Source organism: Rhinopithecus bieti, unplaced genomic scaffold (assembly GCF_001698545.2).
Source record: "Rhinopithecus bieti isolate Rb0 unplaced genomic scaffold, ASM169854v2 scaffold_15143, whole genome shotgun sequence".
NCBI lineage: Eukaryota > Metazoa > Chordata > Mammalia > Primates > Cercopithecidae > Rhinopithecus > Rhinopithecus bieti.
The window spans coordinates 2,073,629-2,093,965 of NW_016808091.1; the positions used below are offsets into that span (position 1 = coordinate 2,073,629).

The 20,337-nt window shown below is 50.8% G+C and overlaps 1 protein-coding gene across 1 annotated transcript in view; it reads right to left on the minus strand.

Moving 5' to 3' along the window:
- The window catches only part of OGDHL (oxoglutarate dehydrogenase L), a 28,636-nt gene extending 15,778 nt beyond the window's left edge, over positions 1-12,858 (minus strand). Inside the window, exons 1-7 of the mRNA XM_017885517.1 lie at positions 12,747-12,858; positions 8,831-9,035; positions 6,902-7,072; positions 2,786-2,888; positions 2,270-2,385; positions 1,964-2,118; positions 971-1,117 (exon numbers count right to left, since the gene is read on the minus strand). Of these exons, the coding sequence (XP_017741006.1) occupies positions 971-1,117; positions 1,964-2,118; positions 2,270-2,385; positions 2,786-2,888; positions 6,902-7,072; positions 8,831-9,034 (896 nt within the window). The 5' untranslated portion in view covers position 9,035; positions 12,747-12,858. The remainder of the gene's footprint in view (positions 1-970; positions 1,118-1,963; positions 2,119-2,269; positions 2,386-2,785; positions 2,889-6,901; positions 7,073-8,830; positions 9,036-12,746) is intronic.
- Positions 12,859-20,337: the final 7,479 nt, after the last annotated feature.

Here is a 20,337-nt window from a genome sequence, read left to right on the forward strand (position 1 = left end):
GGGTTCCCTCCCCCACTGTGGAGGCCTGGCCTGGCCTAATACAGCCCCTTCATGCCCAGAGCCCTCCTCAGGCCACCCGATCACCAGGCACCATCCTCTCCTGCTGCTGTAATGGCCCGAGGCCTGAGGTCCTGTGTTTCCTTGCTGCCTCAGGTCACTAGGCCAGCTCTGCCTAACCCTCTGACCAGACACTAGGCATTCCCAGGCCCCCCATGACAAACCCCAAGTTCCCAGCAGGCCAGCCACAGATGGGGACCCCTGCACCATGCATTTGGATGCCCTCATGCTGATGCAGTCCTGGGCTAGCCCAAGCACAAGCAGCTTCCTGGTCACAGGAAAGGCCCAGGGCCCTTCCCACAGGCCACTCTGCACATGTGCACACGCCCACTCAGCAGGACCCCAGCCACAGAGGTCTCCGCCCCCCAGGCTGCACTCCCCCTCCTGCTTCCTCACAGGCTCCAGCTTCAGAGGTAAAGCCCCACTGCTGAGCAAGCCTCCCAGATCTTCATCAAGGTCAAGGGAAACATGCAGTCAGCTTGCAGCCAGGTCAGAGACCCTCGGCTCATCTCCACAGACCTGCCTGTGGGAGACACAACCTGGGAACAACTGCCCAGGCCCTGCCCTCCCTTCCCTGGAAGAAACCCCTCCACCTCTCCTTATTCACAGGAACCTCAAGAAGCACTTTGCACCCCTTTCTGAGATCTCACCCTTGCTAGGGACAGCAGCAACATGGCCAGGGAGAGAGGGTGCCTGATAACCTGGTTAGTACCCGGCCCCAGGTGACTCTGGCCGAGTGCCTGGCAATTTCTGTGATGAGAAGGCCAGGCCCAGGGACTTAGAACTGTCCAAAAACCCACCTCTCCCCCAGGTCCCACCAACACCTCTGCTCCTATTTCCATCTCATCCCTCCCACCTCTGTCCCCTGGGCTGAAAGAGAATGGGCAAGATGCCAGCGGGGAGGGGGACCCACCTGTGTGGCATCCCCAAGATGACATTCTCGATCCCCATCTCGCTGGATTTGTCGATGATGGTCTTGAGGGCAGGAATCATCACTTCACAGCCCTCCAGGCCAAACCGCTTCTCTGAGGACCACTTCCGGGCCAGGAAGTCTTCAAACCTGCTTGGGGAGAGGATGGGGAGAGGAGAGGAGAGGGAAAGGGATGGAGAGGGATGGGACTGGGGCTCACAGGGACTGTTCATGAGTGCTCAGAGCTGAATGTCCAGGACAGAGGAAGTCACAAAGCCTCCTTTTGTCAAATGGTCCAGGGCACACCATGGATACCACACCTGTCCCACCCAGCAAGGAACACAGGGTTAGGGGAGGCTGGGAATCTTCCCAGCTGAACCAAAGGCCTCTGCCTACACCCTTTCCCAGCTGCCACCCTCTCTCTTCCTCATAGCCAAGCTTCTCCCACAGGCCACCACCCACCCACTCCTAGCCCACTACCCTCCTGCCACACTCCAAGGGCTCTCTTCGCCAAGTCCCAAAGATCTCCACCCAGCTTAATCCAAACTCCAGGTCACACCTCGCTGCTCAGGAATCCACTTTGCATCCAGCCGCTGAGTCAGGTGTTCCCCTAGCCCTGCAGCCCTGCGGGACCCAGCTTCAGAAAAGTCCAGTGGGCAGACAGGTGATGCGGCCACATTCATTCCACACCAGGGATAACTTTCTGCCCAAACGTTCCCACAGCCACTTCCCGCCACTTCTGGCCTTGCTCAGTGTCCTGCTGTCTTGTTCTCCTAGAGCCTCATCCCTGCCCACCTGACCTGCTCTGCCGTGGGCCAGCTCTTGGCCAAACTGCCTAAACACCTGGTCCCAACTCTCCTCCCTGCAGCCAGCGGTGAGGCCAATCCAGTTCTGCCTCCCTGTGGTACCCTCCTGCTCTCTTAGGCAGGGCGTGCGATGTCTCATAAAGCCCTGGAGCAGGACCTCCAGCCACTTGGCCCTCCGGGTGGTGCCAACCTCATGGAGCGCACCAGCCGGGCCAGCAGTGTCCGCTTCTCCTCGCTGGAGAACTGCATCACACCAGGGGTCTCAAACTTCTGCCGGATCCACTGGCACTGCTCCACATCATTGATGAACATGAACTCCAGGCCAATGTGCTGGCAGTAAGTGTTCTGGGGAGACACATTGGGACGCCATGAGGAGCGGGGAAGAGGGATGGCTAACATCCCTGCTGTCTGGAACAAAAAAGGCAGTGCCTTCCCGTTCTCTGGCGAGCTCCGACGAGCTGCTTCAGCCGTGCCCCACACACCCGCCTGTGCTCACCTCCAGGCGTCGAATGATCTCCCGCAGAGAGAGGGTGTTTTCAGAGCCCCCGATGAAGGTGGTCGTCGGCAGCTGGAACTCCTTATCAAGGTCAGCCTCCTGCAGGTCATAGAAGGCTGGAGAAGGAGGCATGGCCGAGCCCCAGGCAGCAGAGTAGAGGGAGAGGGGTCAGGCCCAGGTGAAGTCCTGCAGTCTCACCAGACCTCCCAGTCTCCCCAGTGCCCTCCCTCTGGGTCCAGCCTGGGGAGCAGAAGTGAGAGTGAGCCCAGGGTGGCAGGGAGGACAAGCCTCTCAGGCTTGAACATATGGGACACAAGCTAAGGAAGGTGGCAGGCAGGTGTCCTTCTCAGGAACAACAGGCAGTACACAGGCAAGGTGGAAAGGAGGCCCTGTGGGCTGCTCCCTGGGCCCCATGAATTCCCAAGGATCAGGATGTCCCCTGGGCCCATGTGCCCCTTACTGGGCCACCCACACGGCACTGCCATAGCTGTCCTGAGGAAGTGTCCCCAGTCTTACCCAGTTTATCAATGGTTGTGATCAAGTCTGAGGGCACAAAGGAGTCCAGGTCTGCATCCAGAATGCCCAAGGGGTCCAGCTGGGCCACATGGTGACCACGGATCTGGGAGGAGGGAAAAGGGCAGGGTGGGGCTGGGACCCAGCTGGACAGACCTCCTCCAGGGTGAGGCTCTGGGCCCCAGCCCCGCTCTTCCCATTTCCAAATGTTAAGCTTCCCCATGTCTCTGCCCCATAGCCACTTCACTGCTGCCTAGAAGACCCAGCCATAGCCAGTAAGCTGGAAGGAGCTCAACCTGGTTTAGAAGTACATGCACCTGGCAAAAACAGGAAAAAGACCTATGCATGAAGGTGTTCACTGCAGTGCTATTAGTAATAGTGAAATTCTAGAAACTTCCCCACTGTCCATCAGCAGGAGACTGGCACATGGATATGGGCGATCCGCACAGTGGAGCACTCCAGGATTTTCCATTAAAAGGAAGAAGGAAAATCCCCATCTGATACTACAAGGTAGTCTCCAAAAAATATTGTTAAGCCAAAAAGCAAATTCTAGAAAAGTGTGTATGGTGAACTACCCACTATCTAAGAAAGAGAAGACACAAATAAATATATGCATTAGAAGGGCAAATCATAAAAAAAAAACATAACATAAAACAAATTATCATCTAGGGGAGGCGACAAAATAGGATAGAGAGGCAGGGCTAGAAGCCAGAGTTTTAAGCAAGAACTTATCTTGCTTTGAAGATTTGACTTTCAAACCTTGTAAATATTTTAATTATTATACAACAAAATTAAGTCTTAAAAATTGAAACTGAAATGAATCAAATGAATAAATATGTCCACTTAGTGGCATAAATACACAGAGAGAAACTATCCCAACTGCCTAATGGAATATTCCCTAAAGACAAACAAAAAAATTCATAAAGTCTTTTTTATTACCAGTCAGTCGTAATAGTGTTAGAACTGTTATGCTGGCCAGGCGCAGTGGCTCACGCCTGCAATCCTAGCACTTTGGGAGGCTGAGGTGGGTGGATCACCTGAGGTCAGGAGCTCAAGACCAGCCTGGCCAACATGGTGAAACGCCATCTCTACTAAAAATACAAAGTTAGCTGGGTGTGGCGGTGCATGCCTGTAATCCCAGCTACTTGGGAGGATGAGGCAGGAGAATCGCTTGAACTTGGTAGGTGGAGGCTGCAGTGAGCTGAGGTCGTGCCATTGCACTCTATCCTGGGCTACAAGGTGAAACTCCATCTCAAAAAAAAAAAAAAAAAAGAATTGTTATTCTAAGATTGTTGCATGTGGGCTGTGGGAAATCAAACAAGCCATTGTACTGGCATCTTTTTGGCATCTCTAAAAGGCAATGGTGCCATAAGATTGACAGGGTCAAGGACAAACCCCAAATCCCACATGTACAGCACGCTAGAAGCATCAGTATAAACCCTTTCCCGGCTCTGATTCCTGAAATGGCCCAGAAGTAATGATCAAACCAATAGCAGGAAACAGCCAGAGACCTGGACAGTTCTGGAATAGGCAGAAATGTACAAGCTCAGCTTGGAGCATCTTGTTACACTGACATCAAAGCAGTGTTCAAACACCACGAGTGCTGGGAATAAGAAGAGGTTTTGAGCAACTGTAAGGACAGTACATCTACAGCAGATTGAAATTCAACAAATATGCTTACACTCATGTATTCATATGAATCCAAAAAAGGAAGATAAACTTTCATTAGTCACTTCTGGTGTGTGCTAGGTAATCACCTCATAATTTTGAAAATCAGTGAATAAAAGAAAAACATCAAGCAGTGATCCTGTCTTTCCTACACAATCTGCACCTCAGGATAAACAGAGTTAACAAAGGGAAGTTTCTCCTGATAGCAGGACTTCAGTTTATAAAGAAGGGAAAACAGAATTGGCATATTACCATTTTTGCAACCCCTATTGAGTTAAAGGATCTAGGAAATCACTATCCACAGCTGCTAACTGCCATCACCATCACCACTAGGAAGCTGATTTTGAAAAAGAAAAAAAAAAATCAAATGTCTATGGGATCGAGCCTCTAGATCTAATTGTCAAAGTACAGAAATTACATGGGACAATGGGATGGATGAAATGACATCATGAGGAAGCCATCACCAAAATCCAGACTCGGGAAAACCCTCCAGGACAAACCACCTGGTTTTTCCACATCATAAAAAGAAACAGAGAGGAACCTGCAAAGTACAAGAGACATAAGAGCCACATCAGCCTACTGCAACCTGTGGATTTAGCTGGATTCTGCTTCAAACAAGCAGTAAAAAGAAAGCACAGGCTGGGCACAATGGCTCACGCCTGTAATCCCAGCACTTTGGGAGGCCGAGGCGGGCAGATCACTTGAGGTCAGGAATTCAAGACCAGCCTGGCCAACATGGTGAAACCCCATCTCCACTAAAAACACAAAAATTAGCCAGGTGTGGTGGCAAGCACCTGTAATCCTAGCTACTCAGGAGGCTGAGGCAGGAGAATCACTTGAACGCGTGGGGCAGAGGTTGCAGTGAGTCAGGATCGCACCACTGCACTCCAGCCTGGGTGACAGAGTAAAACTCCGTCTAAAAAAAAAAAAAAGAAAGAAAAAAAGAAAGCACAGGACAAAAGGCAAACACAAATATCAACTGCATATTTCATATTAAGCATTATTATGTTTAGATGTGATAATGGTATCATGGCACATTTTTTAAGGAGTCCTTTTCTCTAGACATACATACTGAAATGTTCAATGAATGAAATGCTGTATCTGGGATCTGCCTCAAAATAATCCAGCAGTGAGCGGAGGCTAAGGGAGAAATTGAGGATACGAGGCTGGTCATGACTGATGGGTTGTGAGCTCACCACACTATCCTTCTGCCTTTTATATGTTTAAAAATGCCTGTAACAATACAGTGGTTTTTTCAGTACAGTGTGCAGGTGATTCTAACCAGAGCTGTGCCTGCTACTGGCCTGTAAGGGGCTGCAGCCCTTCTAGTGGGAGTTCATCAACACCAGGCACAAGAGAGTAACACACCTGAATCCAGAGGCCACCCTGCCAGGAAAACTAATGCCTCGTCTTGGTTAATCAAAGAACAAAGAGCTACTGAAGGGCTGAGACCTGTGCTTAGAAGATAAGGCTCTCGGGCAGCACCCTGAACATTTCCCTGTATTTAATACACAGTTTTACATCTTTGTTCTTCATTTTTGAAGTCAAGGGTTAGATCACTGCTTCCTTCAGCCAGCCAGGAAAGGCACAATACAACTAGCTGCTGTTTGCTCCCAGGTGGCCCACAGTTGATGGGTCCTCAGGCCAGCAAGGGAGCCCAACCCTGCACACCTTCCCTCTTTCATCCCCAGGTGGGTGGTGTATGGGGAACTCCATTCCATCCCACACACTGGGCACCTCATTCAGAAGCAAAGCATCATTTCCATTTGCTAATGCCCCCCTGTACCCTAGCCTTGCAGTGGCTTGCTTCTGCCTCACATTTCCCTGACGGAATACCTCCTACCAGCAGTTTCCAGAGATATTCCAAATGATTATGCTTGTTATGGCCTGAACGCCACAGCAGTCCTCCAATTAGTCCTGTCCGATGAAGACCAAAAACACAGACCATCACTGGGACTCTGACAGAGCAGAGGCCCAGCCTGAGAGAGCCTAAGTCTCCAGGAGGAGCAACTGGTGGGGAATTGTTTACTGAACCATTCATTCCATAAACATGAATTAGGCACCTGCTCTATCAGTCCCTGTGCTCTTGGGATGCCCATTCTAGAGGAGAAAACATAATTAACAAGGGTTAATCTACTCACCCCTCATTCAACAGGCTCTGGAACTGATCCCTTACTAAGTGCTCCTCCACGTACTTGGGGCATGGTGTGTGCAAGGGACAGACCACAAGCACACAAGTCAGTATGCACAAAAAAAATTCAAGCAGGTGGTAAGTGCTCTGAATGGTGATGTGGCAAAGACTGGCTAGAGAAGTGGGTGCCACTCAGTAGAGGACAAGGGGAAGGGCTCTCTGGGGAGATGATGTTGGAGCTGAGATCCCTTCCCCTCAGTGCCTGGCCACACCCCACGAGCCAGTGCAGCCTCCCAGGCTGTGCCTCAGTTGCCCCTCACCTGGTAGGCCCGGATCAGGGACTGCACGGCCAGGTGGTCCTCCACTAACTTGCTGGTCTTGGTCCGGCTTGAGACTGCAGACCTGCTCTCACGGACAACAGAAGGGGGCCGTGGCTGAGCAGAGCCAGAAGAGGCTTCCTCACTGGCTTTCCGGAAGAAGTTGTCCCAGGACTAGGCAGGGCAGAAGTAAGAACGCAGCCAGGTCAGGGCCTGGGAAGAGCCGGGGTGGACCAGGCTGGGGCCCCAGGGAGTGTCAGGTCTTCCTTGAGGACCACAGCTCTCAGGGTCTTCCCAGGGTGCCTAGATGTACATACAAGGATGTTCCCTGCAGAACTGTTTATAAAAATGACAATGTGAAAACAACCTACATGGCTATCCATAGAAAACTGGCTAAACAATGATTTTACATTTAGAATGTGGAAGATTACATAGTCTTTTTTAAAAAGGTACATTCGGTATTGTGGATATGGAATATTGCCAAGATATGTTTTAAAGTGAACGAAGCAGAAGAGGACGTATGGCTGCTACTCTCTGTGTAGAAGCAAAAAGCAGATGTGAACACATACAGGCATTTGCATGTGTTTTCCAGAAGAACAGTGTAAAAGCGCTGTCTTCCGTGCACTCCCATACGGCACTGGTGGGAGGCTCAGTTAGTACAATCCCCATGGAAAGCAACTTGGCAATACCCATTAAAATTACACACACAGGCCAGGAGCGGTGGCTCACGCCTGTAATCTCAGCACTTTGGGAGGCCAAGCTGGGTTGATCACAAGGTCAGGAGATCGAGACCATCCTGGTTAACACAGCGAAATCCCATCTCTACTAAAAATACAAAAAATTAGCCAGGTACAGTGGCAGGCGCCTGTAGTCCCAGCTACTCAGGAGGCTGAGGCAAGAGAATGGCATGAACCTGGCAGGCGGAGCTTGCAGTGAGCCGAGATTGTGCCACTGCACTCCAGCCTGGGCGACAGAGTAAGACTCCGTCTCAGAAAAAAAAAAAAAGAAAAACAAAAAATTACACACACAGCCACTCCTGGACCCAACTATTCCACTTTGGGGAATTTATCCTATAGATGGTTGTGCAGGTGCAAGATGATGAAGGTGTAAGATGACGCACTGCAGCACTGTTTGCCACAGCCAGAGACTAGAAATGAACCAGATGTCTGTCAGCAGGAATAGGGGTGGAACATACATGCAATGGAATACTACACAGCTGGACAGAGTGAACAATGAGGCTCTTTATGTACTGATGTGGAAAGATCTTGGAGATACATCACCAAGCGAAACAGCAGGGAGCAAAATAGTATGTGTTACAGGTTACTTTTGCATAAAGGGAGACAAATCCAGAGTTAACATTTGCAGTAAGTTTACCTAATGCCAAGTCTTTGAAAGGATATAGAGGACACTAAGTTGGAGGACAGCAGGAACTGAGCAGACGAGGCTAGATTAGGAGGGAGCTTTCTGACTATGTAACTTCTTATACCTTCTGGCTATATGTGACTGCACTGCTTTCCACTACAGGTGAAGGTGTCAGAGAGCAACTTCACTTTTCATCCTCCCATCTGATTTAATTTTTTCTTTACCATCAGCAAGCGTTTATCTTATCCGATCAATACATATACAAACATGTATGTCCCTAATTACATACAAGGGGGCATATGGAGACAGCAGAGCATGAAAAAGGGGCACGGCAGGGCTCAGGTGTGGCAGAGCAGGGCATGGCCAGGGCCTCTCCATCAAAACCACCACCCACTGCCTGATCCAGCAACTGGAAAGCAACAGGCTTTGATGACTGAGGACCTAAGAGACAAAGAAACCTGCCCAGGATCACACAGCAAGCAAGCTGCTTCTCCCCACTGCCCTGCCACAGCCTGGCCCCTGGGGGCTTCCCTCCCTTGCAGTGGCCCAGGGCAGGGTGGGGGTGCTGACCTTGTGGACACTCCGGGGGTTTTCCAACCAGGCGAAGTACATCTCCTCCATGTAACTGGAGCTGCCTCCACCTTTGCTGCTTGGGAAGGTGGCCGGTGGCCCAGAGGACCTGCTGCGCCAGCCAAACACTGGGACTTCATGTGCGGCCAGAAGCCTCGCAGCCTGTGCCCCAAGACGGGACGGCAACAGCCTCAGCTGATTCATTCTGGACACAGGCAATGAAGGAGAGGCATAAACGACAGGACCAAGACAGGAACAGGCTCTACCAAGCCACTGTCCGCTCATCAGCAATTGTCAATCCCACTGGGCAGATGGTGCCAGGCTAGGCAGTGATGAGACTGGGAATGTGACACTCTCCCAGCTCCCTGGGGTTACTGTCTGGTGGGAGCCCCCAGCTCAGTAAACTCCATAACAGATATCGAACAGCCCTGAGCCCCAGCACTGCTGTGCCCCATACATCCAGACCACACTCCTTCCCTGATAGCCCCCAAAGCCTGTGCAGAGACATGAACCCATGCCCTGCCTCAGGGAGCACGCAACCTAGGTCCTGGAGCCCACTCAGAGAGCCACAGGGCAGGTGCAGGGAGTACCACCAAGAAGGAGTGGGTCACAGGCCCACCACCCTAGAACCAGGGCAGGGAGTCCTCCAGGGGCCAGGTGTGTCATGCATGGTCAGGAAAAAGCAGGGACAAAAACATTCAATGAGCACAGGTGTCAGGGGATGATAGAGACACAGTATCTCAGGAGGTCTGTGGCTCTAGTCATAGAGACCAAAAGTGACCAGTGACTCCCTGTGACTGCGATCCTGGCCCAGAGTGCCCTCTCTCCCAGGCCCAGCCAGAAGGATGGTGACACCAGGCCCAACAATGGCCCCACTTCACTGTAGGAAGGGCTAAGGTCTGGAGGGGCATGAAGAGTAGAATGGAAGGCAGGCCCCGGGCCCAGCACAGCCCTTGGACTGGAGCTGCCCTCCCTGGCTCCCATACTCTGGACACCCTGAGAGCTTACACCCAGGACCAGTGCCACTCAAGACAGCTAACAGCCCAGGCAGCTACAGACTGGAAACCCACCCAGGCCAGGGGGAACCAGGCCCTGCAGCTCATCTCACCTCACTCTGTCACCTGTGCCTTCCCAGGGTAAATACCTAAATCTTGGGCTTTCAGCGATGGGTGCTTTCTCCATTCCTCAGAGGGTAAGAGTTCTAAGAGCCTCTGCCAATCCTGAAGAACCCCCAACTCTCCCTATCCAGGCAGGTTAGGGGTTGATAGGGCCCGCTGAGGTCCCAGATCACCCCTGCCACTTCATCCTACACATGATGTGTAAAGTGGGACCTCTGTTCCCCACCCAACTTTGAGCAGAACCCCCTCCTCTGCTCCAGCACAGCCACTGCCTGGACAGAGCTCCCCGTCAACACCAGCTAATGCCCTCCTGCCCAGACTGCCCAGCTTGTAAGCTGGGTGCAAGAACCACCCCACCAGGGGTCACCCACGCAGGAGTCCCCTATCCCTGGACAGCTCAGGCTCCAGAAAATGTGCATTCTGGGGTATAACTGGCTCCCAAGTACTGCCCAGGCCAGGCCCTGAGCCAATGCTCCTGGTCAGGTGTGCTCAGCCAACAGGCCACCTGTTGCACCCTTCTGCCTCACCCCTGCCATCAGCTCAACCACGTCACCAGGAACTCACTGGCTGGACTTTCCATAAAAGGTCAGGCCTCACCAGAGGGCAGGGCACAGCCCTCCCTCTAACTCACATAAGCCAGAGGAAAGGGGTAATGTCACCTTGATGGAGGGAGGACAGGCTCCTGGGGCAACCAGCAGCAAGCCTGAACAGAGAAAAATTTCAAAACAAAAAAGATTCCACTGCAGGGAGGAGGGAGGTGAGCTTGGGAGCCTCTGAGTGCCCTAAGTTTCCCTCCCACATCCTCAGCCCCTGAGGCTTCGGGCCATGTGGCCCAGCCCACCAGCCAGTGATGCCAAGCCCTAGAGTGCGGGGCACTCAGGGACGGCTCCTCTGGAAGCAGGACCTCTCCAAGCGCCAGGCATGAGCTCTGGGGTCAGGCAGCCAGGGTTCCAACTCCTGTTCCGCCTCTGACCATCCCAGAGGACTGGGCAAACAGAAGTCTGTGCCAGCCCAGCTGGCCACTGGGCCCAGGAGCTCCTGAAGCATCAGGGAGAGTCTTCTGGAGCATCAAAAGACTCCAACAACCCAGGACGCTCTATCATCCCCAGTCTATGGCAAGGAAACTAGATATTAAGACCATCGTCATGGGAAAAAACATAATAGGCACCATCAGGAGCACTGATTCTGGGACAGATACTGTGCTCATTTAATCCTTCTCAACATCCTATGGGGTGAGCACTCAGATCAGTTTCACTTTATAAACAGAGAAACTGAGGTGCAAGAGGCTAAGCTAGAGAGTGACAGGGCTGTGTGTGGTTCCAGGGACTGTGCCCTGATTACTGCAGTCAAGATGTAAGCCAGATTTCTCCTAGCGATGCAATTCCCATCAGCTGAGTCAGAGCTGCTCCCTCTGCCAGCCCCACTCCCACTCCCACCCCCACAGGAGAATGGGGCAGTTTGGGCCAGATAGGGACAAAGTCTGGCTGTGTCCAGAATGGCCCGGTGCAGGAACACTGTGTTTTATAAACACTAAACAGTCTGGGTTGGCCACTGGACACTGCTGTGGCCTTGACCCAGCCTGGCAGGAGGGCAGCCTGCCACTCACCCCCACCTGCATCCCAGCAGGGCATGAGGGCTCAGTATCTAGAGCCAGAGCCCAAGCCAGCCCTGCTAGTTCCTGCCCATACAGTCAAAGACAGCAGCAAGGAGTGAGAGTCAGGTACCCTGTGCAACCCCCTGCCGAGTCCAGACTCCAGCAGAGTCGCCCTGGGTATCTCTTGGGGATCTCTTCTCTTGAAGACACGGTCACACAGCATCTCCAACCCAATCTCAGAACCTCAACCCAACCCCAGAAAACTGCCGACACCATGCCCACTAAGACTCCCCTACACATGACCCTGTCTGGGGTGCCCTAGTGAGGACTCTTCCCTAATGCACCCATTGCAGAGATCAGTAAACAGAGGCCAGGAAGGGTTCTCCCCAGAGGGCCCTCCAAGCTGGGCAGCAGCAGACCCTGGATTCCCTCAGCAGCAGATCTACTCTGACCCCACTTTCTGAGAAGCGGATGAGCTTTGCTCAGCAACAAACCGCAACTCTAATTAGATGGGGCCTGTTCCAAGACACTGGGAAGGGGATGCTAGCGCCTGCTTGAGCCAGGCGGCCCAGGGGCGTCAAAGGGGTCTCTCCGGTTCGGCGAATGCGTACTGCAGCCTGCTGTGGCCTCGGGATTACCCCGTCACCCTCCCACAACTCCCTAGGGGCAGAAGAAGCACTTTCCATGCTAGCAGCGACCTTAGGCCATGCCGCCCTTTCTCGGGACTCAGTTTTCTCATCTGTGATCGGAGACCGCGGTTAAAACCGTCTATTAGGGTCCTTGGAAGTCTGAAGCTGCCTACGGGTCCCGCCAGGCGCACAGCGCTGCCCCTCCCCATCCCCTGCATAGCTCTCGCAGCCCCGGGCCCCCCCCGTCCCCCCCCGGCCACAGAAGGCGCGGAGCAGTCGGCAGTCCCTGGGCTGAAGAAACCCACCGCGAGCGCCCGCTCCTCTGCGCAGGACCCTGGACTAACCGGGTGGTACGCGCGCGATGGGCTGGGGGTCCCGGGGGAGGCCGCAGCCAGTCAAGGGCGGAGCCAAGGTCACGGTCTGTTCCTCCTCCCCCTCCCCCCGGCCGGGCCAGGCTCAGGACTGCGGGCAGCGGCGCCCCAGGACCCGGGAGAGAGGCGTTGCGGCGCCCGTCCCCAGAACGGCAGGAGAAGCAGCGGCCCTGGGAACGGGAAGGGGCGGGTCGCCGCGCTCACCGGGCGGGCGGGGTCCACGCTGCAGCCAGGTCCGGAGGCTACAGGTCAGGGGGCTGCGCGGAAGGGGTGCGCGCGCACTGTGCCAATTACCTGGAGCACGTGACGCAGCCGCCCACGGGCGCGCGCCCCTCAGACTCCGCACGTCGTGACGTCTCCATGGTCGCCCCGCCCTGCGCCTGGCGCTGTCCGCGGTGCTGGCGGCCCAGGCCCGAGGTCGCCCACGGCCGAAAGGGGGACGCCCCTCTGAGACAGCAGGATGGGGCTGAGGCCCTGAACCCTGTGTGTTCGTTCTAAAACTAGGACGAATGTACCAAAGGACAAGCAGCCTTTGTGTGTAGGAGAGGATAGGTTTTGTTTTGTCGTCTGTAAAATGGGAATACTATGAAAAGTTCCACTGTCTTAGGGATGTTTTGAAAGAAAGATGAGATAATGCGTGAAAAGTGCTTACCCCAAATCTGATACACGTTTTACCCATTCATCCTCCCAGTGATGGTGACCCAGGCTGTCCTCACCACCCCGTGGCCACAAACAAGGCTGCAATGAACTTCCTCATACACATTCCCTTAGGATCCTGCGTGGAACTTTCTCTGGGATAGAGATCAGCTTTCTAATTATTATCAAAATACCAGATGCAATGTGCTATTATTGTTTTAATCTGCATTTCTCTCGTTATTAGCGATTTGCATCTTACGTTGTTTGTTAGTTTGGGGTTTTCTGTTGTATTTTTTTCAGCTTTCTGTTGGGTTTTGTTCTCATTTAAATGCAGGGATTTCTTGTATAGGAAGCTAACACACCTGTGGTTCAAGTTGCCATCAACTCTCTCCTGGATTATTGCACTCTTGAATTTTAATCTCAAAATTACAGTATGCATTTCACAATAATACATTCAAATACATATCAAACCAATTAATATGGTTGCTTGTCGGGGGAGGAGGATGGGGAATGTGGATATGAGGTAATTAATCAATTACCCAGATCAATGCTGACAGAGTGCCACGAAGAAAGGAATACAACTAACTTCTGCACCTGAAATCTCCCAGAAGTTCTTTATTTGGAGATAGTTAGGGGTTCATGTGGTCAAGAATCTTCAGCACTTAGCACAGCACTAGCTCATGGTATTTTTCAGTAAATATTTGTTGAGTGAATGAATGAGTGAGTAAACGGACACTTGACTTGGTTCCTGAAGGATGAGTAAAATTTTATCTGGTGCAGAAGGGCAGGGTTCATTGGGTATTCTTTGGACACAAGCACCAAAAATGACTTGGCTAGCTTCAGCCAAAAACGAGTTGATAAGAAGATTGTATACAAGGCAACTCACAGAATCAGAGGAAAGCTGAAAAATTTACTTCAGGAAGCAGTGCTGAGCCATAGAGGAACTGTCTCTTCAAGGCTCTTCTGATGTTCAAAATTCAAATTCCAGGTAAGAGGCAGTTATATGCTTACAGTAGAGATGGAGTAAGGTAGCCAGATTTGGGAGACTTCTGGGGATCAGTTCCAGAGGGTTTAGTGGTTGACCAGATATGAGGGTGGAGACATAGATAACTCACAGGTGGTCTGGCTTTAGTGATGGGCACAGTGAAACTTTTCAGCGAGCTAGGGAAAAGGAGACGATGCAGTTTGGGAGAATAGTGGAAAAGTTTACAAGTCAGAGTCACCAATTAAGAAAGATGGAAAACCCGACACAGAGCAGCAGGCAGGAACAAGGCTCTTGCAAATCAAAAGGCTTCGAGCCTTTCAGCCTTCTAGCCTAATTGATGATCTGCTAATTGCATTGATTAAAGCAAACATTTGGGGCAATCAACACTCCCATGAGGGTGGCTGTCATTCTCAGAAGCCTGAGAGGATTAGCGGCAGTGGCTGTAGGCTTTGCAGAGATCTTCAGAAACAGACACTTTTCTTTTTTTCCTATCCCTGTGGCATGTGTGTGTGTGTGTGTGTGTGTTTGTGTGTGTGTATGAACATGCAAGTTTTTATTTATTCTAGCTGTACATAAATGATACAGAAGGATACAGAACAAAATGTGAAAGGCCCCCTTCCACCTGCCCCAACCTCACCTCTTTTTTTTCCCTCCAGAGATAACTACTGGCCAGTTTGGCAAACATGTTTACAAAACTGTTTATGTATTTATATCCATATTGCTTGCACAAACATACACATAAAAACACGAAATAGATCACACTAGAATACAGTTCCACAACTTGTTTCTTTTTTTCCCTTGTCTTGAAGATTTTTATTTTGAACTCAATATGTGTAGGATCACCTCATTCTTTTTCATGGGTATGTTGTATTCATTGTAGGGATGTATGGTGACTGTATGTCACTTCTCTCCCACTGACTGAACATTTCCACTTCTTTTGACATTTACAGAAAGAAAGGAGAAAAGGGTCCTCCTCTATATTCCCTTTAGTGCATGCGAAACTACTATGGTAACATTGATTTCTTTTTTTTTTTTTTTTTTTTCCCAAGACGGCGTCTTGCTCTGTCACCAAGGCTAGAGTGCAGTGGCTGGATCTCGGCTCACTGCAACCTCCACCTCCCAGGTTCAAGCAATTGCTCTGCCTCAGCCTCTTGAGTAGCTGGGATTACAGGCTCCCACCACCATGCCTGGCTAATTTTTATACTTTTAGTGGAGATGGAGTTTCACCATGTTCCCAGGCTGGTCTTGAACTCCTGAGCTCGTGATCCCCCCGCCTTGGCCTCCCAAAGTGCTGGGACTATAGGCGTGAGCCACCACACCCAGCCTGATTTCTAAATTAAGTTTAACAATGAGTCAAAAGATATATATGCTTTAGAATTTAATATGTATAATAAATATCTACTAAGACCATTCCACTGAATATTTCCTCATTAGCGTTTTATGAGTCCCCACTCCCTTACATTCTTGCCAAGATTTATTATCAGTTTTCTTTAATTTATGCCAATCTGATAGGTGAAAAATCACATTTTGTTTTAGTTTGCATAAAACTGATAAGTGAATTTTAAAATCTCTCTTTTTTTTTTTTTTTTTTTTTTTTGAGATGGAGTCTCGCTCTGTCACCCAGGCTGGAATGCAATGGTGTGATCTTGGCTCACTGCAAACTCTGCCTCCTGGATTCAAGCGATTCTCCTGCCTCAGCTTCCTGAGTAGCTGGGATTACAGGCACACACTACCACACCTGGCTAATTTTTGTATTTTTAGTAGAGACAGGGTTTCACCATGTTGGCTAGGCTGGTCTTGAACTCCTGACCTCAAGTGATCTGCCCACTTTGTCCTCTCAAAGTGCTGGGATTACAGGCATGAACTGAAAATCTTTTTATATGTTTCTTATTTTGTATTCTTTTTCTGTAAATGCCTATTGATAGACTTTGTCCATTTTTCTATCAGGTTGTTTATGTTTTGCTTGAATTCACATAAACTCTGTACCTATTCTGAATAAGAATATTTTGTAGGTTGTAAATGTTGCAAACATTTCTCCCAGTCTGTCACTTGTCTTAACTTTGTTTATAAATGCTTTGGCCACATTCTCATAGCTTTGATTATAGTATGTTATTATAATTGTTCTTTTATATTCTTACTTATTGTTGTTAATCTCTTACTGTGCCTAATTTATAAATTAAACTTTATCATCGGTATGGGCTGGGCACAGTGGCTCACACCTGTAATCCCAGCACTTTGGGAGGCCAAAGCAAGTGGATCACCTGAAGTCAGGAGTTTGAGACCAGCCTGGCCAACACAGTGAAATCCCATCTCTATTAAATATACAAAAAATTAGCTGGGCGTGGTGGCAGGTGCCTGTAATCCCAGTTACTTGGGAGGCTGAGGCAGGAGAATCACTTGAACCTGGGAGGTGGAGGTTGCAGTGAGCAGTGCCACTGCACTTCAGCCTGGGCAACAGAGTGAGACTCCATCTCAAAAAAAAAAAAAAATTATCATAGGTATGTATAGGAAAAAATAGGGTATACATAGGGTTTGATACTATATGAGGATTTGGGCATCCATGGGGGCCTTGGAACGTATCCCCTCAGGATAAGGACAAACTACTGTATAAAACATTTCTATCACCACAAGGATCCCTCAAAATGCCCTTCTATAGCCACACCTATTTCCCTCCCACCTCACCTCCTCCTTAACCCCTCCAAACCATTAATCAGTTCTCCATCTCTATAATTTTGGATTCAGTAATGTTATATGTAAGTGGCATTATAGAGTAGGTAGCCTTTTTGGATTAGCTTTTTTTCACTCACTGTACTTCTTTGGAGATTCATGCAGGTTGTTGTGTGAATCAGTCATTTGTCTCTTTTTATTACTGAGTGGTATTCCATGGTATGGATGTACCACAGTTTGTTTAACCATTCACTCATAAAGGGCATCTGGATTGTGTTCAGATTTTGGCTATTACAAATAAACCTACTATGGACATTTATGTTCAGATTTTTGTGTGAACATAAGTCTTCATTTCTCTGGGGTAAATGCCTTGGAGTGCAATTGCTGGGCATATGGTAGTTGCATGTTTCATTTTTTGAAAAAACTTCTTCTCTTTTCCAGAGTAGATGTGCCATTTCACAGTCCCATCAACAATGTGTAGGTGACACAGTTTCTCTGCATCCTCACCAGTATTTGGTGTTGTGTGTTACCCATCCTGACAGGTATGTCATGATATAGCATTGTGGTTTTAATTTGCATTTCCCTGATGGCTAATGAACATCTTTTCATGTGTGTGTTTGTAATCTGTATATCCTCTTTGGAAAAATGTCTCTTTATGTCTTTTAGCCCTTTTCTAATTGGATCGCACTTTTTTTTTCTTACTGTTGAGTCTGCGAGCTCTTTGCATATTCTAGATGCTAGACTGTCAGATACATGATTTGCAAATATTTTCTCTCAGCCTGTAGCTTCTCTGTTCATCCTCTTAGTAGGGTTGTGCATTGAGCAAAAATTTTCAGTTCTGATGAAATCCAGTGTATCAATCTTCATTTTATGGCTCATGTTTTTGGTATTTAGTCTGAGATTTTTTCACCTCACCCGAGATCCTGAAGATTTTCTCCCATTTTCTAAAAGTTTTATTGTTTTACATTTTGCATTTTAGTATATTATCCTTTAATTTTTGTATAAAGTGTGAAACTTAGGCTGAAATTCTTTTTTTCACCTATGGACAGCCCATTGCCCCAATACCATTTGTTGAAAGGCTGTTCTTCCCCTACTGAATTGCTTTTGCACTTTTGTCAAAAAATCAGTTGAGCACATTTGTATGGGTCTGTTACTGGGTTCAGCTTTATGGAGATATAATTCACATACCATACAATTCACCCATATAAAATGTATCATTCAATTCTTTTTTAAGTATATCCAGAGTTGTGCAACCGACCATGCAATTTTAGAACATTTCATTATTTGACAAAGAAACCTTTGAAAGGGGAATTTTACCACCTTAAGAATATCAAGTTGATCAAGACCTGCAACATACTAAAAATCATCTGTGGGTGCCCTAACGTGCAGAAGGCGCCTCCTCTGACACAGCATGTTTTGATCCTAGGCCCGGATGGTCAGCTTCTCCATGAGACTGCCGAGGCCCACTGACAAGCTCTGAGCCTCCACCACTGCCTCCCACAGGCCTCTTCTGCTCCCAGCCTTGGCCTTTGGGCCCCAACCTCCAGAATACCCGTGGTTTTCCTCCCTGGAAGATGGAGCCCCTAAGGCAACCATCTGATCCTGTCCTCCAGCTCCATTACAGCGGGCCTTTCCACCAGCCCCAGTCCACCAGTCCAGGTGGGGCAGGACATGGAGACAGCAGGGACTCGAGTTTCCGTTTGGAGGCGGCAGGATTCAAAAGCAAATTCAGCCCCTTAAACCTCTGCTGTCACCTCCCCTGCAGCAACTGAGGCCTCCCACCTCCTGGAGCGAAGCCCCCCTCCGGGGAGCACAGCCAAGATTTTGGACCTCAGAAAACAGCATCCAGGCCATCGCTTGCCCTCGGGCTGAGGGCCACGCATCCCTGCCCGTCCCCTCACAGGTGGCTGCATGCTCCGGCCCTCGCCCCAGCCCTCCTGGCCCCGGCGGAAAGCCCCTCTCTAAGCAGGCCTGGCCGGGGCGGTGCCCTCCTGCGGAGTCCCCAAGGGGCGGGGAGCCCACGCCTGTCTAGCCCGGCTCTCAGGACACCTCCTCTTTCTGCGTCTCCTTAGTCGCCACTCCGGGTTTGGACCCCGCGTGGCCAGGCACCCCGGGTCACCCCCTCTCGACCCAGGGCGAGCGCACGCCGCCGCCTGCGCACCGGACTGGGAGCTGGGAGGAGCCGACATCTGTCTCTGAAACCCGGCGCTGGGAGGCCCTCGGAGGGGCGGAGATTCCCCGGGGCTGAACAAGTTTTTCCGGCTGTGTCTGTCCGAGTGCAGACAAAAGTCGCGCGAGGAGACGCGGGGTCATGTCCCAGGGCGGCGGGGAGGGGCTGCGAGAGCCGGTGTGGTGGGGCCTGGGCTGCGTGCGGGCTAGGTGCAGGCACCTTGGCAGGGGGCCAGACGCGCGGGACCTCCCCATTCGCTCCCTGCCCGGTCCGCGTCGCTCCAGGAGGCCAGAGCCGCGCGGCCGCCCTGGGCTCCGCTCCTCAACCTCCTGCCGCGGCCGCGCCCGCTGGGGAAGGTGCGAGGCGAGGCGGACGCGAACGGTTCTTGACGCTGAGCCTGTAGGCCAGGCCCGCGCCCACCGCAGGAAATCTTCCCCGGCAAGCCCGGGAAAGATGCCAGCGGCCCCTGAAGCGTCGAGACCCCTGCGCCTGCCCTTCTGAGGCAAATACATCAGGGAGGCTTTCCTGGACCTTCTCGCCCTCTCTGGGCGAGAGGGAAAGGATAATGGAGTGAGGGGAGTGTTGTGGACCAAGGCCTGGAGGGCAAGCAAGGGTCTGCGGTGTCTGGCGAGACCGGGTGGAGGGAAGGGGGTTCTCTGCGGCCGGCATCAAGTGCTCCAAGGCAGGGCTTGGAGATAGCCAGGTCCAGCCAAGTGTCTCAGATGTTCTACCTGACATTTCAGTCCTCAAACCGCTGTAGGGCCTCTTCAGGGTTTCAGCAGGGGACGCAGTCAGATTTTGTAGAAAAGTCATTCTGGCTAGGCACAGTGGTCACACCTGTAATCCTAGCACTTTGAGAGGCTGAGGCGGGCGCATCACTTGAGGTCAGGAATTTGAAACTAGCCTGGCCAATAGAGTAAAATCTCGTCTCTACTAAAATAAAATATTAGCCGGGTGTGGTGGCTTGCCCCTGTAATCCCAGCTACTCAGGAGGCTGAGGCAGGAGAACTGCTTGAACCTGGAAGGCGGAGGTTGCAGTGAGCTGAGATCATGCCACTGCACTCCAGCCTGGACAATAGAGCGAGACTCTGTCTCAAAAAAAAAAAAAAAAAAAAAAAAAAAAAAAAAAAAAAAAAAGCCAGGCGTGGTGGTGAGTGCCTGTAATCCCAGCTATTCTGGAGGCTGGGGCAGGAGAATTGCTTGAATCTGGGAGGTGGAGGTTGTAGTGAGCCTAAATCTCGGCACTGCACTGCAGCCTGGGAAAGAAAGAAGGGGAGAAAGGGGGGAAAAAAGGAGGGGAGAGAGAAAGGGAGACAGAGGGAGGAAGGGAGGGAAAA